Genomic DNA, 26,969 nt, shown 5'->3' on the forward strand with positions numbered 1-26,969 from the left:
AGTTTAAGACTCCTGCAAAGCTGTTACTTGGAAATACCTACACTGAATACAGGAACACAGAGATTGCCATCTTACATGTATATTTAGTCTTTGGTTGTATTATTTCCAATGTTATGTAGCTATAAGAGCAAGAAATAGAAACCCCCAGCTGATACAGAGAGAGATATTACATCATTGCTGTTGCAATGTTCTGCTGCAAAAGGACTTTTAAAGGATTTCTAATGATAATGAAAATATTCTGATACAGCATTAAGGATTTCACTACTGAAATGTGTTTAATGTAAATATGCTGTCAGATACCCTTCAAGTAATTGACAAGAGCAGATGATTAGCAGTGTTCTCAATAGTGTTTTTGCATAATCTTACATTTTGACAGAACTCTTCAGCTGCTTTTTATTGTCAGTGCTCTGCAATCAGTAATACTTTTTCCTTGACATTTACTTTGTCATTATAAATCTTGTAAGTGGTCATTTAACTTGTTCAGTATTCATGTAAGAATATCATTACTAACACGTTTGAAAAACGTCTTCCTGTTGAGGGACTATTGTGAAAGTAAACTTAAAAAACCCTAAATGAAGTAGGTTGATGAGTGTAATAAATACCTGTCTGTGAGCATTTTCATGCACATTTCAAGGATGATTTTAAAATCTCTCTCTTATCGAGCATGCACTAAGTCATCAAATTCAACATGCTTGTTGGATTTTTTTGTCTGTTACTTTTTTATTTTAATACTTTTGTTCAGTTATGATCATTTACATCTGACTGACCAAAATTAAACTCTTATGATCCATAAGCATTCATAATTACATACTGCATGTAACATTAATAGTCAATATAATAAACCTTCATCTTTATTGAAGCATCTCTTGTTTCTACAGCAGTTCTTTAATCTATCTCAATAGATTTCTAGTGTACAGCTCATATAGATTTGGTCAGTGACAAGGGTTAGAGTAGTCTTGTAGAACATTTACTTGTAGCTGTGAAAAGCCCACATTCATCAGAGGATTAGGTCGATCAGATTGTACCAGGATCAATGGAAGGACTGTGTGATCCCTCTTAGGCTGTAATGTGTTCACCTTCTTTGGAGAGAATTCACATACACACACATTTCTCTGTCTTAAAGCCATTTATCTCAGAATGTCAAATTGCAATAATTAACCATTATTGATCTTAAATTCAATTAACTTCATTAACACAGGTCATGATGAGGGTGCTGGTAAGGGAAAGGCTCTTGACAAGTGTCTTTTCTTATATGACATTGAATGTTCACAATCATGGCTATAAACTATTCATACTGTGCCACAGGAACATCTTTTAAAAATGACAGGAGTTTGGTTGGTGGCTCTGAAGCGACATTTTAATCCCCTCCCCCTCGTCTCCTAGTTCTCAGGGTTTTCCAGCAAATTTTCTATTCAGGAATCAGTGAACCATTTGTTTCTAGCACATTATCTTAGTGTGGCATTATAGCAAACCCCACCTATTCAAATACCCTTCTGTTCAATAGGTGCTGGTAGATAGAAACTCATTTACACAGTGTATATTAGTATAGTTAGCAAATGAGTGAAATGAATATTCAATGCTTCTTTTTGCTCCACATACAAAACAAGCTGGGGCCATCTTGTAGAGGTAATCCTGAGAATCTCTGCTTGTTTCAAGTCCTAAGATTCATATTGCAGTCAATAGTTGTTTTTCTTAAATGAGGGCTGAATAGCAACTGTGAAAGGACACAAAGCTTTGTTGGCCCACACTGAGCTCCTTTCTTATTAGAGGAACTTCATTATAAGCACAAGTTCACAATAGCTGAAACTGTGATTGAAATAATTTGGATTTCTACTATACCATTCATACAGATGTATAGAGTTTATTGTGAGGAGGCATTGCAGCCAAAATAGCTATTGAAACTACTGTAGAAAGGCCTTCAATGGGAGATGCAAGTTTGCAGCAAAATGAAGGATCAAGCTGAGGGTCTTTTGGTCCATTTTGAATGTCGTAAGTAGCCATGATTATTTACAAGTAAATCACCAAGTAGGATGACTAACTGTAATGTACTGAAGCGTTTTAGGTGAAAACTTGATTGTAAAAAAATTTGCAGTGAAGATGCCAGCTCCAGAGATATGTGTTGATATTAGTACAGCTAAACAGAAATTCAGCACCAAATTCTAGTTACTTGTAAAACTTGTAAGATGTGGACAAATCAGGAGCAACCAAATATGTGGGAAGATTACAGAAAGTAAGGTGCAAATTTTTTTTTTGGTGCTAAGGCTAAACCATAATCAGAAGACTGAGAAATGTCCATAAAGAGAAATGACAACATCAGTTTTGTTCAGAAACAGATTTCTGTGACAATTAAATGGCCATTTTGTCACTACATTTGCTATTTCCACTCCACTATACAAAGCATTTACTGAGAAGAGGCAGGGCAGAAGCAGAATGGGTTGATTACTGCATTTGAAGAAACTGAAGTTCCCTTACAACATCTGTTTGCTCAGTGAAGGATTATAATAATTACGAGCTATTAGAGCCATATTGAGAACTTCTATGCTCATGGCTGCTTATCCCAGAGTTGGCTGTGAATCTTGTATTAGTTTGTGGAATGCCCTGTGTGCTTTTCAGTGATTAAAAGATGCCACCCAAATGTCTGGTATCAAGCAGAGATTGTGTCACTCTGTATTTTGGTACCAATTCATACAGAGAATTTGGCTCTCTCTTGCCAGGATGTTGACAGTGACTTTTAACTAAAAAATAAAACAACCCCCAAAACAAGCTTTTTTATTTTTTTTTTATTTGAATGTTCTTGTAAATGTTTTTGCCCATTTGAAGAAATAGTAATTCTGTGCTTATAAAAGTTTTACAAAGTCCAGAGAACAATGAGGGTCAAGTGTAACATGAAGGTTTTTTTCTCTGTTGCTGAGCTCCTATTTCACTGACTCCCACTGTCATGTGTGCTTGCATGGAGTGGGACTCTCTAGCAAGTCTGTAGTACTTCACACCAAGCAACTGCCTTGGAAACCAAGGAAAAACCACTTTTGTCTAACTTAAGAGGGATCACTTTTATTCATGCTGAATAATTTATACAGCAAATTAGGTGGTTTGTTTTTCCTGTTAGTAATGAGCTTGTTCATTGAATTTGTGAAGTTTATGTGAAATTTTTGAAACTCTGGGGCTACTTTAGAGCTGGTACCTCACCAGCCTGTGCCTGGTTCCCCAGCCCCTGCTGGTGTTTCCCCTTTGTGGCTGGGTGGCTGACCCTTAACTACCCCATGGACAGTGAGGAACTTGGTGCTCCTTGGAATGGTGGAATTTGTAACTTTGGTGCACTTGAAGAAGAGCAGCCTTTCCCAGAGAAGGGGAGGGTTGGGGAGGGGAGGAAGAGGAGGGTACTACAGCAATGTTGATGAAATGGGATCACAAGACCCTGGGCTGAATCAAACTGAGGAGCAGCTGAGAATTCCCACTGGGTGCTCCCAGTCTCTGGTGCTCATTTGCCTCCTTGGTTGGTCCTAGTGGTGCTTGTGAAAGGCTGGTTATGTGGTGGCAGGGAGGCCAAGAAGGGTTTTTTCCCTCCTTTTTCAGCAGGATCAGCCAGAAGTTCCAGGCATATGCTCATAGGAGCTGTTCAATTATCTATTCCCCCAGAGTGCAAGGGGGAAAGGAGATGGATTCTGCAAATTACCATAGCAAGGAAGGTCCTTCTGTCTTGTGACAGTCCATAACCTTCCTCAGCTTTTCCACTGTCAACCCTGCCTTGCTTCTGGTACCCAGCTGTGGGCACACACAGTGGAACATGAGCTGTGGTGCTCAGGCAGTCAGCTGTACTGTGTGTGTGTGACTGCAAATTTAGGTCAAACCCCTTAAAACTCTGTTCTTTCTGGCCAGAAAGGCTCTGAACTCTTGTTCTTGTGAAGTTTCTCATAAGCATGTCATTCACTTCTGACAGTACAAGAGTGATACCTGAAGAAAATCTCTAGAAATCGATACAGTTTTGCTCATTATATGTTGAGTAACTTGGACCTTGGGTCTCAACCAAGGCTTTTTAATGTTTGGATCCCTTCTTGTCAAAAAGCTCTTGTAAAAGATGGCAGGTGAACCCTTCAAGTGAGACAGATTTCAAATGAATCCTTGTGCAGCCCTGCCCATAGAAGAGCACACTGCGGTGTGATGGGATCAGGTGCTCCTCTCCACATCACAAAGTAGTGTTATGTTTCAAGGGTGGGTAATTTGAGCAGGTTTTAGAAAACCAAAGTGCTCAGCACATTGAATTCAGGCAATTTAGGCCCCAGGGAGAAATCAGGGCAGGGTGCAGTTTTGGAGGAGGGAGGCATGATCCATCATGTTCCATCTCCAGCACAGGCCTGGCAGAGTGGGTGTCACACAGTACCTGAGTCCTGCTGTGTGCTGGAGCACTGGGCTCTCCAGAGGAGAGCTGTGACAATACTGCAGAAGCCTTCCCTCTTTTCCCCGCTGGGAAAGGAAGTTTGCTGGCAGTCTGCAGGTTCAGCATTCACTGCTCCCAGCAGCTTGGCTCCGAGGAGATCTGTAACCACAGGCTCTGGGCTGTGCTGAGTGCATGCACCTGTGGGGATTTCACTGGCTGAAATAATTGTTTCAGCTGAAAACTGGCAATTATTTTCAATTATACACATATATTGTATTCACATAAACATACGGTGAGGAAACATAGGAACATAACAAACTTAAATCATCTTCCCGTGTTTTCTGTAAATAGCTGAATTACATATATTTACCTGCAGGAGTAACAGACTCCTTCAGTTGTCTTCTTGTCTAGCACCAGACAATTAGCTTTTAACTTCTTCCCAGGTTTTCAGCTGTAAACTGTGGGTAAGAATGTTTCTTCTACAGGGCTGATGTGAAAAATAAAACACTCATTGAAGCTCTTGAACACCTCAGTTAAATGATGCTGTCCAATAGTGCCAAGTTGTTTCTAAGCCATCATTTCACATTAAGGTATGCTGTTTTTTCAGGTGGATATTTAGTGAAGGAGATAATACGTACATCTGAGGTTTTTACTTGGTCATTTAAGAAACATCTAAATAGTGTTTGGTTTCAGAAAAACGAATGCCTCCCTTATCAGAATTAGTAGCAATTTTTGAATGTTTTCTCTCTTCGTTTATGAGTGGCCTGTACAACACATTTCTAGTGGCACCGTAAAGTCTAAAGTGAATGGGGCACCTGAATCCTGGATGTTCCTTTAAACTACACAAAACCCAGGGGAGTTTGGAGTACACTGACATTCACTGATGTAAAAGTGCTTTGTTCTGTGCTTAGGTGGCCCACACTATAATGACATAAACTAATTCCATGTTATCATCTTTTCACTGTGTGTCCTTGTCCATGTAATTCTCATCTCTTAACACTTACAGTTGATTTGGTCTCTCTGAAGTCTCTCCAAATGTAATACCAGTCCAGGATGCTGAATCAGAGCAGCTGGCTAGCTTCCTCTGGCCTATTTCTGAGCTCTCTGTGGCAGACAGCTGCAGTATTTTCATGAAGGAACAAACAAAGTACACTTCAAATTTTTTAGTGCCCAATGATAGCCACCCATTAGATTGGCATCCTATGTCACATCCATCCACGCCACTTCCCAGTGACTTAATCCTACACTCTCAGCGGCATGAAAAGGCTGCAGATTTACCAATATACAAAAAAATCCAGCTAAACAAGCATTAATCATGCACATCACATCAAATTAACATGTTCAAAATTAATATTCTTGACCTTGCCAGTGGGCAGAGTAATCCGTCTTGCAGTGGGCTCGAGCTCCGGTGCGAGGTACCAGGGACTTGAGCCGACGTGAGAGAGAAGTGCTGACCTCTTCACTTGGAAATAACATTTCTCTCCCATAATAGACAGTCTTGCCTCTATGAAACAGAACCTTTGACCTTTCTAACAGGAATAATGTCCCTGTCAAGGTGCTGGGTAATCAGTATTGCCATGCCCGTTTAGAGACTGTTGTCATTTGCCACTCTTGTAAACAGGGCAGTCACTCGTGCCTCCCGTCCTGACTGCCTAATGAGGAATATGCCAGCATCTCTGCCAAGGAGTGAAGTCTCAAATACAATTTCAGTTACATGGGAATTATCAGTTAGTCTCAGTGTAGAAATAGCTCATGTTGTGGGTGAAATGTTTGCCTTTCTTGCTGTGAGTGGAAGGCCTGTGGAGTGGGAGTTTTCTAACAGACTAATATAACTCTTTTATATGCCTTCATTTGCATTAGGTCTTTGATTGACTCCATCCACCAAGCTGGCTTTCTCTTGCCTCTGCTCATTAATTTTGTGAATAAGGTTCATTGGCACAGTCAGATCATCTCCATGCTGCTGTTCCTCTGGTGGCTTTCCTGCACTGGTGTTGGGACTGGGCTGCCTCTAAACTCAGGACGGTCCCACCAAAACTGGGGACTCTGAGGTCTTTTCAAAAATTACTTAAATATTTTAAAAAATGTTCTGTTAATTTCTCAGGTGGCTGGTGTGTGATTTAAAACAGAATGGGACAAGTATTTAGGAAAAGGCTGTGCACTGCCAGCAGCAGGGGCAGTGACAGGAGCCACCCCTTGTGCTGTGCCGTGGAATGAGGAGTGAGGGTCAGGATGCAGAGGGACTTTCTGTGGCACAGTCCAACTCACTGCTCCACTTTGTGACCTAATATGATCCTTTTCCCCTGTTTCTTTTTTTCCTGGGAATATAATATTGATCCTGTATGTATTAGCAGCATTTCTGCTCCAGATCCCATTCTGCTGTTATTCAAGTGTGAAATGTAGGTGGGCTCAGGTTCTTTAAGGATTGAGAAGTTTCTTTTCCCAATGAAGTCCAAATGAAAGGGTTTGGAAGATGACCCTTAGTATTACTTGATGGTTTTGAATGATGCATAAGATTATCTATTTTTTTTAATAAAAAGCTGTTTGGTTAAAGCAAAAATATTTCCAAGGAACTGAGTGGTTTTGATAAACTTTTGTAGCTAAGCATTTTTAATGTGAGAAGAATATTGGAATGTTTTGTTCCTTTTCAAGCAAACAGCATATATACTAGTTTAAATATACCCCCAGTGAGCTAATTAAAACAAAAGACAAAAGTTTGACAAGAAAAAACATAATTAAAACAAGAAATTTCAAAAGTATTGAAATGAAACATTTGGATACATCCAAGTCAAAATATATGGTCTCAGGTGCATTTTTCAGGAAATGAGGGAAAAATTGTGCTTATAATTGCGTTTTGGAGAACAGCAAAATACAAAATACACCTTTAGTGCTGTGGTCTTGTGTTTCCAAACCATCTCAAGGAGGTGTGTGTCCAGCTGTTCACTGGGGGATGCTGCCCTGGAAGGGATGACAACTTGGCAGTGTTTTTGCTGGTCCTGCTGAAGGGGAGCTCTGGCAGTCAGGTGGAGGTGGCAGCTGTGGTGCTGCTGAGCCCAGGGCAGCAGCAGGAACAGCAACTTTGGCTCCACGGGGGCTTCCCCTGCCTCTGGAGACACTGACACCCCTCTGCTCCCGGGCAGTACATCCCTGGGGTGTGTGCAGAGCCAGGTATATGAGTTTATTACTGTCTGTGCAATATGTAGATCATTTTGGACAGTGATGGATCACAATTTATTTCCACTGGCAAAGAAATGATCCATATCTCAGTTATGAAGGTAATTCCCTCTTGTGTGGAAATAAATTGCATTATACCACAGCTTACTGTTATATATTGATATCAAATGTGTTAATTTCATTGTTACCTAGCACTTTAGTTAATAATTATAACAAATATTAATGAGGGAACTGCTTCTTCTCAACCTCTCTGTGGCTAAACCTGCAAGATGTTTCTGAACCCCTTTGATATCCTCTTCTCTAGAAACTTGAGGGCCACGCCAGGAAACAGCTTTCCACTTTTTGTCAAACACTGTGTCACAGTGACACCACTGCTCAATTTGCAGGCAATTTCCTGTGGGTTATGGTGCCCTGTGAGATGTAAACTAAACACTTTTTTGAGAACTATGTGGTGTTTTTTGGTCCTTTTTCTCCAGAAAATCAAAACTTAGAACTGCCTAATTTGTTTTGTTTCTTTCACTCTTATTAATTTCTGCCACTAGAATTGCCTTTAAAGTTGTTTCTTTTCCCCTCAGACTTTGCTGTTTAGGCATTGAAGAACGGTTTTACAGGTACCCTGCTGTTCAAACATTTATTCTACACTTGAAAAATATCGAACTATGAGGGTTTTTTTGTCTTTTTTTTTTTTTTTTGGTAGTAATAGTGAAATGGCTAAGTAAGGATAAGCTGGTGACAGTGCTTCTTCTAAACAGTCTGTCCTGCAGGCAGTGAATCACAGTGGAAACCCTTTTTACCACTTCCTCCTGAGTTTGTTCTCTCCTTTCACAGTCTCTTTGCTTTTCCTTTACGTACTTCACCAAATAAGCAATTTCCTTGCTAAGGGCCTTCTTGTCCTTGTTTTTGGTGCATTGAGGCTCTTACCCTCATGTGTGCTCGTACAGCCCATTTCTGAGCCCTGAGCAAGGTGTGGTAGGGCAGGGACACCTTCCACTAGACCAGGTTTCATCCCTTCTCTCCTCCCTGCAGGGGAAGGAGCAGAAGGAGCCCTTGGAACTGTCATTTTTTCGGAGTTGCAGATTGCTGGGTTAAATTCCACGCTGTCGTTTGTGCCTCATTTCCTGCATTTCTGGATCAAAGACTGATGTCACAAGTTGGCTTCACAACTTGAGCTTAGGAAGGGGAACAGCTATAGAGGAGGCAGCTCCTGGTTAACACGCAAATATGCTTGATAGTTGGTGAAAAGGGCAAAGAAAGCATGAAAGGTAAATAGATTTACATTTAAATGAGCCGCATGCTGGAGGTTTTCCCTAATGTAAAAGTCACTCTCTAAAAAAGCTGTGAATGTGACAAGTCTTTCAGTTCAAACAAAATTCATAAGACTTCAGCAGTAAGAGAAATAAAAATGTAAAGAATAACACACTAATTAGGGAGTTAGTTCTGTGCCCTCTGTTTGTGTTGGTGAGCAATGGGTCCAAGGAGGGCTTTCCATGGTGTGCAGGGATGGAGCCCTTGGATTTGGAGTGTGATGTGGTGGTGGGAAGGGGTGGCACACACTCAGACTGGTGCTCAGCAGCCAGAAAAAACTAAAGACAGGTACACAGAGTGCCTTGGTGTGTCAGCCCAGCCTGCAGGTGTCAGTGAGGTCTCTAAGGCAGGTAGTGTGGTGATAACTTTGGGTGTTCTGTACTTTGTGAAAAGGAGATTATTATGCACTTTCAAAACAGAGGCAAAGAAACAAGCCTTGTAAAAGAAAATCTGTTTCCACAAGGTGGAATAGGAAAGGGGTATATTTGCTTCTAAATCAGAGCTTTCATGGCATGCTCCCTTCCTTCCTTCCATCCTTCCTTATTCAGTAGGATTTGGTGTGGTTGAGAGTGAGGCAGTTAACAGTCAGTTGTCTGCACATTATCAGTAGTAACCCAAAATTTTTCTGCTTTAGAGAGTAATTTGAGCTGTTTTGGTCTCCTTTGCTAAAGTTCTGAAAATCTACATTTTTCGATTCTTTGCATTTGTTTTGTTGCAAGTATTTGCAGGGCAGATGCTGGACCTTACTTCAAATTGCTGCTGTGTCTTTGATACACATAAAATAATAATACTTTCTTCAAAATATTTTGAAAAAGCATAAAATATAGCAAAACAGCACAGCTCTATTTCATTAGAGTGGCAGACTTGTTTCCAAAGTCTGATTTTTGTACCAGCAGCTTTGAAGCTTCTTATGATAAAATTTTTTTACATATTTCTCTCAAACTCTGTGCTCCCAAATTTTAAAACCAGGACCCTAACTGCTTGAATTTTCTGCATTGAAATCATCTGAACTGAAATATTTCACCATTGTTATGTGTTGCTCTTATGTGATGTTTGTGCTTTCAAAGGTTTAACTTGTGTTCTGAGGATCAGATTGTAACTTTACATGCTTGGAGGAAGATTTGCTACAATTCATCCATGTGAAAGAACAGTAGTGAATATTTTGTATTACCTAACTGAACGAAGAAATACTCCATGTGAAACTAAAAGCCTGATTTCATTGTCACTTTAACAGTTGTTTTGTCTCTTGTGGTTTTCTGATAACATTTAAACATATTTTCCCTGAAAGAAGTTAGCAAGGTTTAATACTGTGTGTGTGATACCTACCGTAGTGTTCTACATTTTTCAGTCTGTTGGTTAAAGTAGGGCTTTTTGGGGTGTAAATTGCTATTTTCTCTGCACTATTGCCTGAAGAAACAAGCTATAGGTTGTTCAAGATACAATACCCTACATTTTCCAGATGTGTTGCAGAGAAGGTCAAATATCAGATGTCTTTAACCACAGAGTGTGATGAAAATGTGACTTTTTTTAGTTTATAATTATCTTTGTGAGAGATTTTAAATTCCACTGAAGAGAGTCATATTCTATTTTTGCTTTCCTGTAAATTAATGCATTATGTAGAAATAGATAATTTTGATTAGTTAATGATTCCTTCCTTTTCTTAATGTTTCCATAATTTTCTTGCCTAAAGGAAAAACTTAGGTAGACTTAGTGTATGTAAAACAGGAGCACAGAAGAACCATGGGGAAAAAAAATAGTTTACTGTCAGTTGCCAACTGTCCTATTCAAGAGGAGTATCTTAGATTTACATCACCAGTTGCTTTACTTGAGGGGAAAAAAAGACAGGATCCCTGTTGGGTGTCCGTGTAGCTTATGCTGAGTAAATATTGACAAAGTAGTCTAAAGAGCAAACACTTTGACATTTGTAAGGTCCACTGGAAGGTCTTGTATATATTTATACAGCAAGAATGAGTGCAGCATACCAATTTCATCGAACTAGCTCCTGACATAATTCTGCATGGGCTTTCACGTTGAGGAAGTTGTGTTTAAATGGGAATGGGACATTTGTTACACCCATCAAGAATATCCTCAAATTGCTTTGAATGTGTTGTTTCTGAAGGTTATATCACTTGCATTTAACCATCTCCTCTAAAATGTGACATGACTAATACTGATAGCTTTAAAAAATCTAATTTTTAAAATTTATTTTAACTAGGGATTTTTTTACTTTGTAGAAATTCTTGATGTTTGTTGTGCTCTATATTTATTAAAGATTGGATCTCAAAACTGTAATGAGCAAAAAATGCTTGCTTAATTTAAATTGTGAATCTGTCTGTTAAGAAATGCATTAGGGGTAGGAGAAGCATAAGACATATTAATTGACAGACAGGAACTGCTGTCTCTGAGGTTGATACAAGTAATTTATTACTTTAGAAATGAATGCCACCTCCAGAATGTGCTTCATTAATTTCAAATTTAGTTTTAATTTCAAGCTGTTGCCCCTTGAGAAGAATAAGGTGGCAAATTATGTTTGAAGAGCAGATTTTTTTTCTTGCTCTGAAGAAACACTAAATTTTAACTGTTTAATTTTACAAATAAGTGCACTTCTTTGGCTAAAGGAAAAGTATGATGAGCAGAAACTAACTGGTATTTTCTTCTCTTCATAATAGCCTATGTTTCAGACGAACTAAAAGCAGCAGCGCTGGTGGAAGATGTGGAACCTGATGAAAATGCAGTTGATGGGGAGCCTTCAGCAAAATATGCATGTCCAGAAAAAGACTTCAGTAAGAACTGCCAAAGCTACCAAAACTCTCCAGCAGCTGAGTTCTCTAGCCATGAAATGGACAGTGAGTCCCACATCAGTGAGACAAGTGACCGCATGGCAGACTTTGAGAGCAGCTCCATTAAAAACGAGGAAGAGAGCAAGGAGGTTTCCATACCACTGGAAGACTCTACGGTGTCCGATAGTTTAGAACAAATGAAGGCCGTGTATAACAACTTCCTCTCCAATTCCTACTGGTCCAATCTCAATTTGAACCTCCACCAGCCAATCTCGGAAAAAAACAACGGTAGCAGCAGCAGTAGCAGCAGCAGCAGCAGCAGTTGTGGAAGTGGCAGCTTTGACTGGCACCAGACTGCGATGGCCAAAACGCTGCAGCAAGTGTCTCAGAGCAGAATTCTGCCTGAACCCAGCCTTTTTAGCACAGTCCAGCTGTACAGACAGAGCAGTAAGCTCTATGGCTCTATATTCACTGGAGCCAGTAAATTCCGCTGTAAAGACTGCAGTGCTGCCTATGATACTTTAGTAGAATTGACAGTGCACATGAATGAAACAGGACATTATCGAGATGACAACCATGAAACAGATAACAATAACCCCAAAAGATGGTCCAAACCTCGCAAACGTTCTTTGCTTGAAATGGAAGGGAAAGAAGATGCCCAGAAAGTGCTAAAGTGTATGTACTGTGGTCATTCATTCGAATCTCTCCAGGATTTGAGTGTTCATATGATCAAAACAAAACACTACCAAAAAGTGCCTCTGAAGGAACCTGTTACACCTGTAGCAGCAAAAATTATCCCAGCTACTAGAAAGAAAGCATCACTGGAGCTTGAACTTCCAAGTTCTCCAGACTCCACGGGTGGGACACCGAAAGCCACAATCTCAGACAGTAACGATGCACTTCAAAAGAATTCCAACCCCTACATTACGCCAAATAACCGCTACGGCCACCAGAACGGTGCCAGCTATGCCTGGCACTTTGAGGCGAGGAAATCCCAAATCCTGAAGTGCATGGAGTGTGGCAGTTCGCATGACACCCTGCAGGAGCTCACGGCTCACATGATGGTGACAGGACATTTTATTAAAGTCACTAACTCTGCCATGAAAAAAGGGAAACCGATTATAGAAGCCCCAGCCACACCGACAATAACGTCCCTAGTAGATGAGAAGGTCCAGTCTGTGCCACTAGCTGCCACCACCTTTACATCTCCTTCCAACACACCTTCTAGTGTTTCCCCTAAATTAAATGTTGAGATTAAAAAAGAAGTAGATAAGGAAAGAGTCATTGCTGATGACAAAATGAAAGACAAAGAGAAGTCAAGTGAAGATGAAGAGAAGTATGATATCTCCTCAAAATACCATTACTTAACTGAAAATGACCTAGAAGAAAGCCCTAAGGGGGGATTAGATATATTGAAGTCTTTAGAAAACACGGTTACATCAGCTATAAACAAAGCCCAGAATGGCACACCGAGCTGGGGTGGCTACCCCAGCATTCATGCTGCCTACCAGCTGCCTAATATGATGAAACTGTCCTTGGGCTCATCTGGGAAGAGTACGCCCTTAAAACCCATGTTTGGAAACAACGAACTAGTGTCACCAACTAAAAACCAGCCCTTAGTGTCTCCACCCAGCAGCCAGACCTCACCTGTGCCAAAAACAAACTTTCATGCCATGGAAGAATTGGTAAAGAAGGTCACTGAGAAGGTGGCTAAAGTGGAGGAGAAGATGAAGGAGCCCGAAGGAAAGCTCTCTCCGCTGAAGCGTGCAACGCCTTCGCCGTGCAGCAGTGAAGTCAGTGAACCCCTTAAGATGGAGCCCCCCAGTGATGGTGGCTTTAAAAGCCAGCAGAACAGCCCTGTTCCTCAGAGAGATGGCTGCAAAGATAGCCCAACTGTAGAGCCTGTGGAAAATGGGAAAGAGCCTGTGAAATCCATTGTAGGTTCTTTAAGTAGCAGCACAGCCATCATCACTGACCACCCTCCCGAACAGCCATTTGTAAATCCATTAAGTGCACTGCAATCTGTCATGAATATTCACCTTGGCAAGGCAGCAAAGCCATCTTTGCCCGCTCTGGATCCAATGAGCATGCTTTTTAAAATGAGCAACAGTTTGGCAGAAAAGGCTGCAGTGGCCACCCCACCTCTACAGTCCAAAAAATCAGACCACTTAGACCGTTATTTTTATCATGTCAACAATGACCAACCCATAGATTTGACGAAAGGCAAGAGTGACAAAAGCTGCTCTTTGGGTTCAGCGCTTTTGTCATCCACATCGACATCTTCTGCATCTTCTTCATCTACAGTGACAACAGCAAAGACATCTGCAGTCGTGTCATTCATGTCAAACTCGCCGCTACGCGAGAATGCCTTGTCAGATATATCTGATATGCTGAAGAACCTGACAGAAAGTCACACATCAAAATCTTCCACACCTTCCAGCATATCTGAGAAATCTGACATTGATGGTACCACAATAGAGGAACCAGAAGAGAGTACACCAGCTCAGAAAAGGAAGGGACGTCAGTCTAACTGGAACCCTCAGCACTTGCTCATATTGCAGGCCCAGTTTGCAGCCAGCTTACGGCAGACTTCAGAGGGCAAATACATCATGTCAGACTTGAGCCCTCAAGAAAGAATGCACATTTCCAGGTTTACGGGACTCTCAATGACCACAATCAGCCACTGGCTGGCCAATGTGAAATACCAGCTCCGAAGGACGGGGGGAACTAAGTTCCTTAAAAATTTGGACACTGGGCACCCGGTGTTCTTTTGTAATGACTGTGCTTCACAGATCAGAACTCCTTCAACTTATATCAGTCATCTTGAATCGCATCTGGGTTTCAGGTTAAGAGACTTGTCCAAACTGTCCAGTGAACAGATTAACAATCAGATAGCACAAGCAAAGTCACCGTCTGAAAAAATGGTGACGTCCTCTCCAGAGGAAGATATGGGAACTTCTTATCAGTGCAAACTTTGTAACAGGACTTTTGCAAGCAAGCATGCTGTTAAACTTCATCTTAGTAAAACACATGGGAAGTCACCAGAGGATCATCTTCTGTATGTTTCGGAGTTAGAGAAGCAGTAGCATTTGCTTTTGATTAAAATAACTGTAATTTGCTTTGAGGAAAACTGTCAAAGACGCCTTAAAGCTACTGTTTAGTTCTTGGCACATGTTCTTATTTTAACTCCAGAGTCGCTCTGGGCTGAACTGTTTTGTATAACTGTACAGTGTTTAAATAGAGGTGCATAATCAGCTGTTGTTACTGGTAAAATATGAAGGTTAAAATGCAGTGGTAAGTGTTTGGAACTTTGTGTAAATTGGATTTAGTTGCTGTGCATCCCTCTGATGCATCAAGCTGCATGCATTAACAGACAGTTTAATTAAGCATTTATAACTAATTCTGGTGCACTTTTTCATGTGACCTAAGTGTGCTGGTATTTCTCACCCTATAATCTTTAGCCCTCTGAGTACTTTGAAGCACTTTTGCATTAATTTGGTAAAAATGTAAGGATATGCTTTTTTTTTAGACCCTTACTAGCTTAGTTCTGATTACTAATATGAACCTCCATTTATGCAGAGGTGTCTCACACCTTGAAATTTAAAAATATAATTTTCACATTGAAACATAGATGTATATATTGTATAGATTTCAAAATCTCTTATGAAAAATGTGATTGTGGTTAATACCATTTTCTTTTTTTTCAGCATTTTTAGCAGCAGCGGGGTTTGTACCTGATAAGTCCCAGGTATAAACTGTACCTATATATAGTGTATATTTCTTTTTTTTTTTAGATCTAACAGTTTTTTCTTTAACAATCAAACATTGTAAATTATGTGATAAAAGATACCACAGATAGCATTTATAAAGTATTCAGAAACATTATTCTTAAAGCAAAGTATGTTTTGCTTTGTTTTGCTATACAGTACATCTATATTAAGAGAGGTTCATGTTTAAATTATACATATTTATTAGTGTTGCTATCATTTGTTTGGGATTTTTTTTTGTTCTCTTTTTTTTTATTTGTCTGAAGAAACAGAAGCCACGGACTGCATTCCTGGCATGCATTCTAACTGTTTTGCACAACATGACTTTTAAAGGTATTTATTAGTAAAAAAAAATTAAAATAAAATAAAAAAGAGAAAATTCAAAATAAACTCAGTGCTCAAAGGGTTAAATCTATTTGAAAAACTTGTACTGTATTTCCTAAACATTGATAAAGCCTTTAAAATGTTTGTACTGTAATACTTTGCTTAAAAAGTTATGAGGCATTCTGTGATATAACCTCTTTTACTTATTTATAAGCGCTCTTGGTTGTTATTTCCTATTGTAGAATGCCTTTTTATTTCAATTGGTAACTTTCTGTTTTGTTCTGCCTAATTATTCTCCCAAGATTCCATACTGCAGCTTTATCTTTAGGCATATGAAAGGTAACCCGTGGTTACCAGCACACTAAGTGATTCTGTTCGTCTCCATTTTTGGCAGTTAATTTGCAGAAGTAACTGACAGCTGACACCATATGAGAATCTATGTATAAAATATTGGCATGTAAACAGCACAGACACTGTAATGCACTCTGTGCCCTGTTTTGTTGTTGACAATGAAGCACCATTATATGACTCTTCATATAACCTTTTTTTCTACAGCAGCATTAAAATTGTCTTTTTGCTATAATTTTGTGTTGCGTTCACAATTATGTCTGAAATGTGCTACGACTAACGAGCACATTAAAATTAAATTGTATGCTATCTGTTTATGACTGAAGCTTGAGTAGGTTTCTTCATCTGCCAGGTGCTGGCAGTCAAAAGCTGCACATAAATCACTGGAGTTTTAGTGAACTTTAGCATTTAAAGAGCAGGGTAGCACTTATTCAAAGGCTGCATTAACAGAGTTTTTTCCCCCAGAAGAGATAAATGAGCGTTATAACTCCCTTTTAAGCATCAGGTAAGGCTGGCTGTGGAGAGGGGGGTTATCAGCAGTGCATGGCAAAGCAAATGGGTGTTTTGCTGTGAGTTCAGAGCCAGGCAGGCACCGCTGCCCACCCGCCTTCCTGCTGAATGCACAGAGCAGAGTCTGCACCCGAGGGTGTTCCACGGCTCAGAGAATCCCTTCCCACCCACCCAGCATTTCCAAACGACGGGAGAAGGAACCTGAGACTGGGGACTCCACTTTGTGGTTTTGGAGTGAGTCCTCTTCTGGCCCTCCCAGGCAGGTGGAGAGGGGGAGAGGAGGTGAACAAGCACACACCAAAGAAAAGCAAACAATCTGGAGCATTTATACGATAATGACAGACTTTTACTGGTGTTGACAGGTCATCCCATCAAAACCACTGAAAACAATTTGCATCTCCAAACACCTATATTACTGTGCATGTAAATAGTGTCTTTTGCCAGTCAGGTGAATTCTGAGTGCAGAGATGGAACCAAACCCACCATTACACCACTTCAGCATCCTGAGTGAGAGCTACCACCCTAATGGCAAATGTACAGTTTGCTCTCTTTTTCTAAAATATCCACTGCTTTCCAGTAAGCAAGTAATTGAATCTTTGGTTCTTTGTCTTTCCCTCTTTCTTTTCATCTTCCCATCTTTCTCTGTAAAGTTAAAGGCCGGCACCATGCCTCAAAAATGTGTTGGAGTGTTCTGTTCATTCTACAGCAAATGCTGCTCAGTGGACCAAGTGAATGGGATCAGGGCTTTGGGTTTTTTCCTCCTCTTTTGCCTCACACTTGGGTCTGATTTTAAGGTCATTTGTGTGTCAGTGTTTATGGCCTCAGCTCAAATTCCAGCAATAAAATCACAGCAGTTTTACTGGTTGACTGTACCATCCCAGGAGTCCTTCACTTAGAGAGGAAAGGGAACCTGGCTGGCCAAAGTCTTCCCTGGAGCCTCCCAGGTGCCTGTCCACATTTTTTACAAATACATGATCTCAGTCTAAACCCAGCCAAACTTTTTACCTCCACAGCAGAGAATTCCTCTTTTGAAAATTATAACAGCTTAAATATAGTATTTGGTTGCAAACCAGAAATTCACACATAAGGAGACTGGCAGATTATTGCATATATTGTCAATCAATGTATTTTTAAGATGCACCATTGACTTATAATAGTGATGCTCAAAGCTCTGTATGCAATACTGTTATCTGGGACACGGGAGGGAGTAAAAGCAAGAGACTGCAGAGTCTGCAGGGCTCCTTCCACTTACTCTTAAAATACAGGCAGGGGATCTGATGATCTGATGCAGCCTCTCTGAACTGGTTAAAATCAGTTCCTGGGCATGACTTACCTGGGTCTGAAAATGCAGTGAGATAGGCCAGGTACAAATTCAGAGAGTGACCATATCTGCCAGCAGGCACCAGAAAGGATTTTTTAATGTGCTTCTTTAAATGTGCTTGAAATTTTGCAAATGAATGGCTAGTCAGGATCTGAATATCCCAAATTTATTAAAATAAAGTTCAGCTTGCATTTCAGAACCTCGAGGACTGGCATACCAATGTGATTTCACATTATAAAGAATTTAGAGAATCAATGAACTAGAATAATGTTCATTTCATCCATATACTGGTGTGTATATTGGCATGGTAACTATTAGTGCTAACCAAATCACCAACCTAGCTGTGTTAAGGTAATTTTTTTCCTATTAGACAAACATGAAGGTATAAATGCAGGATTTTAAAATAAGCATCTGACTTCTCACTTTTGCTTTGCATTTGATATTTTATTTAGAAATATGCAGATCAAGTGAAAGAGAAAACAAAATGCCTCAAGAAAGAGGTTAAAAATGAAATTGTGATGGGTGAGAAGAGCTTTAAATCACAGGTGTATAAAGGTGACCCTGGTCTAACCCCACCCAAGTAGTGGCTTGTTGCAGCATACTGTATATCTTCCAGCCATCACATTTACGCAGTATCTTAAAATAACATTTGTGATAAATGTGCAATTTAACTAATTTATGGTGCTATGATGTGCTCAGGGCTACATGCAAGATGAAAATCTTAAATGGAGCTTGAACAGCTCACTTCACAACAAGAAATCAATATGCCAGATCTTAGAGAGCTGTTCACTGGAGTCAACATTTAGGAAAAAAAAAAATCAGGGAATGTATCTTTAAGTTTTAGTGAGTAGGAAATCTAAAATTAACTGAAATATGACTTTTAAGCTAGTGTAAGAAACTGTTTCTGAAACCAAAATCTTTCTAGAATCTTCATTATATTTTATTTTTGTATTAAAATGGAAAGAATATTATTTTAATTATGCAGGTGCTTTTGTGGTAACCGCTGTGTGCAATTTTTATCCAAACCAAGGCAGATTAGTATTATCAATATGGGAAATATCTGTTACATTTAAATATGGCTATGTATTTTGCTATATAAAGCTGAACATGGTATGACTCTGCATGTTATGACAGAAAAAAAATCTGGCTATACTTTGAGATCTAAAAAAATACTGGCATGTATTGAACGGAAGAACCTTTTTTAATTTTACAAGTTCTTATTTCAGCTGCAACAGAAAAAGAAAGGAACAGTGGTGCAAGGGGAACAGAGACGACTGGTAATAAAGCTAAATTTAATTAATAAATTTTGTATTTTAAAGTACGCCTCCAGAGAGCCTTATATATTTCCTAGAAAAATATCAAATTATTACGATCACTGCTGCCTGCTTTGTTTGGGTAACTTTTTGTTACAGGAATATGCTGGAGTTTTGCTAGGTGGTCTGTTACCCACACTGCTCCACAGAGCTGAAACACAGGGAATGGTCATAAAACTAGACTTTATCAAGGAAAGCAGAAAAAAAAACCAAACTACCAAGATTACCAACTTTTTAAAAGTCACTGGATTGTCCTGTTAGCCAAGGATGAAATAGCACTTAATACTTGATTGGGTGGTTACTGGTTTAGCATGGAAATACAAATGTGTAACTCCCTTGAGTATCACTAGTAAATACATACAATCTCCAGGAAAAAAAAATAACAGTAAATTTTCTTCTCCTGGGATTCTGTGCCAAGATGTGCCTTCCAGCCCTTGCCTGACCTGCTGTAGGTAAATGAGAGGAGGAGAAATAATTATGGAACTGCCATCTCGGAACATGAAAGTGGCTCTGTTGGTCGGGGTGTGGTAACAGTGAATTCTGTTGAGTTTTCAGTAATTATCCTGTAATAATGAAAGGCTTGTATATGTTTAAGACTATAATATTACAGCCCTCATTGAAGAGTATTTGCATAAGAAGTCAATCTTTTACCAGTGAAGGAGGAAGGAATCAGGGTCATTTGCAGAAGCCAGTGGAATTATGTATTAACGCATCATTATACATGTCTGAAAGCACTGGGAGAATCGCTGAGGTTACAATCTGTTTTCAGGCCTTGGTTTGGAGCAATAATTTTAACTAAATGTTCAGCATGGAAAAGATGACTGAGATTTACTAACACGTAGCTCATGCTGCGTTTGTTATCTAGCACATACACAAATTCGGCAGTGGTGGTCCATAAATTCCTTTTTTTACATGTAAAAACAATCTTCTTTTATGCTTCATATCCACCTTGTGTGTGAGGGTAGAGGTTTGTTTGTTTGTTTTTCATCACTGTATAACAACATATACGTGGGACACATTAACTTCCTCAGCAGCTGTTGCTTGCTTCACTTTGCCTTATTTATAGCTTGAAATGCACTTCTGGTTAAATAATCTTTTAAGAGAATTAAAATCAGATAGACTTTTTGGGATAGATGGGTATGTCCAGACCACTCATCAAGTTCATATATATAACCTTTATTGAAATGAAAATACCCAGCTGCAAATCATACTTCCATAGCTCTGCGCCCATCTTTCACTGTGGTAGCGCTTAAAAAGGAAAATTAAAAATTACAACCCAAGGCAGCTCTGCCAAAAAAAGGAATTTTTGAGTAATAATAAAACAAGATATTTTCTGTAGGTCATGCTCTTAAAATTCTTAGCCTGTTTCAAGCAATAATAGAAGGTTGTCTTAGAGCAAGCAGAAAGGAGTTAAGAATGGCAAGGCCAGCCCTGGCCCCATTCCCTGGCTGGGGCTGGGGTGGGTGGTGCAGCTCCCAGCTGATAGGGATGTCCCAAAATGATGCTGTGCCCCCCACGTCACCTCTGGCCTTTCCTGCAGTCACATCAGGGTGAAGACGTGCATGTCTTCTCCCGTACATTTAAATTTTGCAGGCACCACCGTGGACTCTGTAACCAAATAGTGAGCTAATTTTCTGATGGCTTACCTCGTGATGCCTGAGGTAAGGACTTTGGTCACAAGGGAAATGAATTTCAAATGATTTGGCACTGTGGAAAAGCCTATATTAGACCTGTCAGCCCCATTCCAATCCCTGTGGAGAAGATAGTGTCCATCTTCTTTTTTTTTTTTTTTTTAATATCAAAAATATAAATGGAGAGAGAGAGTAACTTTTAAACTTCAGTATAAATTCACAACGAAAAATACTTCTCTATTAAGCTTCAACATATCAAATTCATTCTTGCATGGTAAGGAACTGGGGACATGTTTATAGCCATCAGAGTTGTGAGTTAGTGACCTTTCTAGCCAAGTGAAATGAAATTACTTGAAAATGGAATTCTTTTTAATTGGCACGTTTGTAGGTGGTGGGGAAGGGAAGGGAAGGGGGTTTGGCAGAGCCTGTGTGCAGTGCACAGCCCGGGAAGAGCTGTAAAAAAGCCTGGAGCCTGTGCTCAGCTGTAAACCTGTGCAGAGAGGGAGAATGAGGTAGGTGTGTCAGGAAGCAGAGTCATATCCTTGGCTCTTTTTTTCCCTCTCTAAACTGGAGGTACAGTCACTGCAGTCACGCCTCAGTGACCATGAAACCGAGTCGGCAGAAGCTGAAGGACTCCGCTCCTGAAAGCCTCATCAGGACTTGTCATCGCTCTAATGAATATCATTTAAATTGCTTTGTATATTGGTGGAGTTTGGATGTCGATTTAATTTGTGCATGTGTTTGAGTTCTTCTGCTTGGCTAGGCTAACAGAGAGCAACAGCCTAATGAAAAGTGAGTTGGTGACAGCGTGATGAGCCCCAACCCAATCAAATGTGTTTGAAGGGCTGTTTTGACAGGGATCTTAAAAGTAGATCTAGAAAAGAGGAGTAGTGCTTCAGTTCAGTACCATTGTTTCAGGCTAAGATTACTGCTTTTTGTACCTCTGAACGGCTGAACATTTTCTGTGTGCACTCTGCCTTGTGCTAAAACATGAATCCATCTCAGAACTGTCTTTAGAGGAGGCCAGAAGAATGAGCTCCCCAATTAAACATCTCTAGAAATTACTGTTAAAATAAAGTCATTCTTGGGGTACACAGGAAGCAAGAAGGGGCTTCCCCAGGGGTTACAGTGTCCATCTCCATCTCTGTGTTGCAGAGGGCAGGCTGCAGAGCAGCAGCAGATTAACACTGGAGGGCAGGGGCCGGCCGGGCAGGGCCAGCCCTGGATTTTTCCACATTAATTCCCATTTTCTGTGCAGGGAAGTTGAGCGTGCAACACCACAGAGCTGCAGGGAAGGGCAGAGAAGATGGGGAAATCCTGTAAAATGTATTTCAGTGCTCCCTCGGTGCTGGGGGGAGGCTGGGGACACGAACTGCCCCAGTGTGGCTCGTTCTGGCTGTGGGCAGGGAGGTGGCTGGGACTGAGCCAGCCCTTCTCTCCTGGAGGCTGTGAAGAGCAGGCACAGCCTGGCTGAGATGAGAAGGGCTTGCCCACAGCACAGCAGGGAAGCCAAATCCTCCAGGTGGCTGGGACAGTGCCCTGACCACACACAAACCTACCCGAGTCCCCACACCAGCAGCACAGACACAGGCTCACAGGGGATTGCTAGAAGTGGGTGAAGCAGCCACATCAGCCCTATAAATGGTACTAATTCTTCCAGCCTCCAAGAAAATGTTCACTTTTTGCCTCTTACATATGTAACTGGAAGATAAAGGAAAGACAGGGTCTTGGTATTTTTTATTATTATTATTATTTGTCACCATGAAGAGAAATCAATTTCCAAACCAGAGCTGCTGTCAGGAGGGGAAATTGAGACTGGCACTTCTCCATCCTCTCTGAAGGCAGCAGAGCATCTGAACACAGTCACCTGCACTTCAGAGTGTTCCAAAACAGACCCTGGGATCCTAAGTGCTAGCAAAAACCCAAAGAATTGCAATTTTAAAATTTTACATGAAACTCAACAATAACAAAAGACCGTGCGAGGGAAATTGGGTTACAAGAAAAATCTACAGTCCGGATACTCTTATCTAAGAGATGATTAATACATCAGATAAATTGTGCAGCAATGGTTCATGCAAACAGGCCCTCCATAATTCTGCCAAAGTCAGTGAGATCAATGTGCTCTGCTGAGTGATTGTGGCACTGACCACTCAAAAGAAAGCACCTAAGGGCAGCTGTAACTTATGCTGATTTCATACCCCTCATGATTTCAAAATATATGAGATTCTCCAGCTCCCTCTGAACTAAACCCATGTATAACCCTCAGGAGAGGCTTGCTCCTGTTTTGGGAGTGAACATGACCCTTTCCTTCTTCATTGGCCCAGATTCTGTAAATGCCATATGCTTCTTTTTTTATGTGATAAATGTTTTAATACAACCGTCACCCCCAGACAGACAAGTTACCATCAATAATTTGAATGACAAGCCTTCAGCATGCCTCTTAATTTCAATGTAAGATTTGGGCAGGGAATGAGAACACCCAAAACCCCAAAAGAATATAAAGAATTATGTGATAGAAAATGTATGTAAGGCTCCAGCAAGAAACTATTATACCAAAGGGAAAAAAAAAAAAGCATAAATTCAAAGCATGTGTTTGAGTATTTAATGTTAAAAATATAGATTAGGTATTGAAGAAGCCCAAAGCACCCACTTGTGCTTCCTTAATAGGGCTTTTATTAAAGGCTCTAGAAGAGATCCCAAGGAGGGAGAGATCAAACCAGCAGGCTCATCAGCCACGCTGTGTTAGCAGCTTCCCAGGGAGCACTGAACAGCAGGCAAAGCCACACCAGCCCACAGGGGCAGCCTGTGAACAGCTCTGACCCCACAGAAACACCCAGCACAAGCAACACTCCCTCTTAGCCTGGCTTCTCACTCTGGAGCTGCTTTAGCCCCCCTTCTGCTGGGCTCACTCCTCGTCAGCTCTGCTCTCGCCTTGTTCTTGCCCTCCTCCCAAAGCCCTGTGGAGCCCTTGCTGTGTTTTCCTGCAGAGCTGCTCAGACCTCTCCTACGAGGCTGCTGGAGGGATGACAAATGCCACAGAGCCATCAGAGACACCCAGTGCCATCAGAGACACCCAGTGCCAGAGCACTGAGCTCCTGCCCTCTGCTCCACCGGGCTGTCCTCAGGACAGAAATGCTCTGCTGGGCTCCCCAGCTGTCCTGAAAGGAGCAGGGAGGGTCTGGAGCTGGTCAGACATGCAGCAACACAGCCAAGTACCCAGAAATGAAATACTCTGGAGAGCAGCTGAAGCAGCTGTGCTACCACTCTTGGCTAGCAGAGCCCAGCTAGGTGCTGCCTGCCATCTGCTCAGCATCCCAGCTGCAGGGCCTCTCCTGGAGCTGGGGACCACAGCAGCCCAGCCAGAGCATCCCAAAGCCTGCAGCCCAGCAGCCAGAGCATCCCAAAGCCTGCAGCCCAGCAGCCAGAGCATCCCAACGCCTGCAGCCCAGCAGCCAGAGCTCCTCTTCCATGCACACGTTGCCCTGTTCTAGAGAGGGCTTTCCCTGGCTCTCAGTGTGCTTTTCTCTGAGCTTAGGCAGTGGGAGGTTCCCCAGCAGGACTGTCCCCAGAGCTGACAAGCCCTTGTGCCTGTGAGGAGCTCCAGAGCTCAGCTCACCATGTCTCACCCGCTGGTCAGCAGGAGCCAGGGAGCCTGGCACTGCTCGGTTGCCAGAAATTTGGGTGTTTATTGAGTTAATAGGAGTTGAGGGTGGTTTGGAGAATATTAGTGATTCTTCTGTGCTGGCTGGGTAATTTGCCCAATGTCACTGCCCTCTGGGCTTACCTGTTGGTTGCTTGTGTATTTTTAGGGTTTTCTAGTCTTCAGTGAGGAAGATACGTCCTGTGATTTATCTGTTTGAGTTGTTGAAAGTTTGACTCACAGATCTGTCAAAGAACTCTTACATTCATTTTAATATTCAGACTGAGCTAAAGGCTACTCTCTCTCTGTTAATTTTAGCCTATTTTACTCACTCCTGTAACTTTGGCTAGCATCTTTTTAGCAGCTACACTGCTCTGCTTTTCCCCCACAGTCTGCTTTTGGTCAGTTCTGTTTTCTTGAAATTGCTTTGCTTTTTTGAGATGTGGACAGAAAAAAAAAGAGTTTTTAATAGAATTTTAAAATGTCTTTGCTCTTTCTTGTATTTCTAAGTCATACAATAAGATTGTCTATGCAACAGCTCACAAAAGAAGAAGCTTTTTTATTGTTTGTTGTTGCTTTATTGCTGTTAAGGCAAAGTAGTGGGTTGATGTGGCAAGCAGGTGGCATGACACTAAGTATACATGACAGTATATATGTAATACCATTTTCTTTAAGGAAGCTTGTATGCTATTTCTCATTGTTGAGCTAAAGGTCAGGGTGTCAGGTGACTTCTGCAGCAAGAAACAATTCTCCAAGCTGCAAAACTTCTGCTGAAGTTGGTGACATTAAGAGAAATGGAGGCAAACTGGAGAGAATCCAGAAGAGATCAACAAGAATGATTAGAGGTTTTGCTAACATGACCTATGAGGAAAAGTTAAAAGTATTGGATTTGTTTAGTCTGGAAACAAGAAGCCTGAGTAGGAACATGATAATAGTCTTTAGCTATGCTTAAAAAAAGTTGTTATAAGATGGGTGGTGATCAAAAGTTCCTTGAGTCTCCCAAAGGCAGGACAGGAGTTAATCAGCTCAGCTTGGCAAGGGGCAGGGAGATGAGATTAGGGAGGGGAGCACAACTCGAAGCACAGAGCATCTTGTGGAGGAGGAGGAGAGCAGGCACCCTCCCTGAACTCTGCCATGAGCTGACGTGGGTGTTCCTGACCTACTTGTGCTGCAGGATACCAGAGATGATCTCTGGGCACTCCTGTAACCTCCAGTCCAAGCTGAACACCTCAGGTGTGCAGCATGCCTGCTGCAGAGAACTTTTATTTTTTTCCCCTGCAAACTTGTGTCTCCTTTCCTGCCATGCACTGTTAATGACTATTTTATTTTAACTGAGTTTTCCTGCCACTTCTGTCAGCAGTTCAGACCATCAGGCTTTTCTTGTGCTGTACAGGGGGACAAGGCAGCTCCCTCTCTCCGAGCAGAGGGAGGGACCTTGGTGTGGTTGTTGCCTCTGTTAAGCAGCTCTGACAGGCAGTGAACAGCCCCACCTTTTGCTGTTTTACACCGTGGCTGCTCTCTGTGCCCAGGTGAGGTGGAATGCTCCTAGGCAGAGTCACTTAGGACACAGCTCTGGGTTTTTTTTTTGCCAACAGATACATTAAGTTTTCGACATCAATCATCTGAGTGAGTGGCTTGCAGCTGGAAAAAGGGACCCTTCACTCCTCCTCACTCCCAACAGAGCCCTTCCCAGTGCTCCAGAGCAGATTTCAGGCTCCTCAGAAGAGCTGCCTCCTTCCCACTGGCCGTGCACACATTGTGCAGATAACAGACAGACCCATTTAACCCTATAATATGTAGTGCAGCATATCCTGCAGTACAGCTGGAGCCCTAGTTACTCCTCAGGGAAGCCTATTATAGCAGCACAATCCCATGTATCAGTAATAAAGGGTTTCAGAGACTCATAGGAATGTTAATAAGTTTGAGATAAATACAGCATGTTAACGTTTGGGCCCTGTTACTAAATTTTACTTTAATTTAGTCCTCACTGCTCTATTTTCATCCATTGCTCGCAGTTTCATCGGGCTTTTCCAAGAACAGACATGGAGAGCACGATTTAAGTGCCAAAACAGATACTTAAGGCTGCCCAGGACTTCCTGAGGCCTCCAGAATATCTGCAGGGAGTGGATATATGTGAAAAAGGACACAGGGGAGGTCCCTGCCCTGCCAGGGAGCAGCTGAAGCCCAGGTGAGCCTCTGCCACCCCTGGTGCAGCTCAGCCAGGGACACAGCACTGATGCTCCTGTCCACATGTGAATTTTGGCCTCGCTCCTTAGTGGACAACGTATTTCAGTTTACACTTGATTGTAGGCTTGTTCTGTAAGGAAATACCTCCATCTGCTTCTCATACAATTTTTAGAACATTTAGGATGTTCTGTTTTTAACAAGCTTTGGCCAGAGAACTTAAGAATAGTTTGTGGTGTGTCTAAAAATTAGGAGGAGTGTCTTGGGTTTTTTTTTTATTATTATTTTTTCTCTCTCCTT

The 26,969-nt window shown here is 41.3% G+C and overlaps 1 protein-coding gene across 5 annotated transcripts in view; it reads left to right on the top strand.

Moving 5' to 3' along the window:
- Positions 1-16,395, top strand: part of TSHZ3 (teashirt zinc finger homeobox 3) — a 65,359-nt gene extending 48,964 nt beyond the window's left edge. For all 5 annotated transcript variants that reach the window (XM_063410388.1, XM_063410387.1, XM_063410389.1 and 2 more), the window contains one exon: positions 11,521-16,395. In XM_063410388.1, the coding sequence (XP_063266458.1) occupies positions 11,521-14,717 (3,197 nt within the window). In that variant the 3' untranslated portion in view covers positions 14,718-16,395. The remainder of the gene's footprint in view (positions 1-11,520) is intronic.
- The last annotated feature ends 10,574 nt before the right edge of the window (positions 16,396-26,969 follow it).

This window comes from Prinia subflava, chromosome 13, assembly GCF_021018805.1.
Source record: "Prinia subflava isolate CZ2003 ecotype Zambia chromosome 13, Cam_Psub_1.2, whole genome shotgun sequence".
NCBI lineage: Eukaryota > Metazoa > Chordata > Aves > Passeriformes > Cisticolidae > Prinia > Prinia subflava.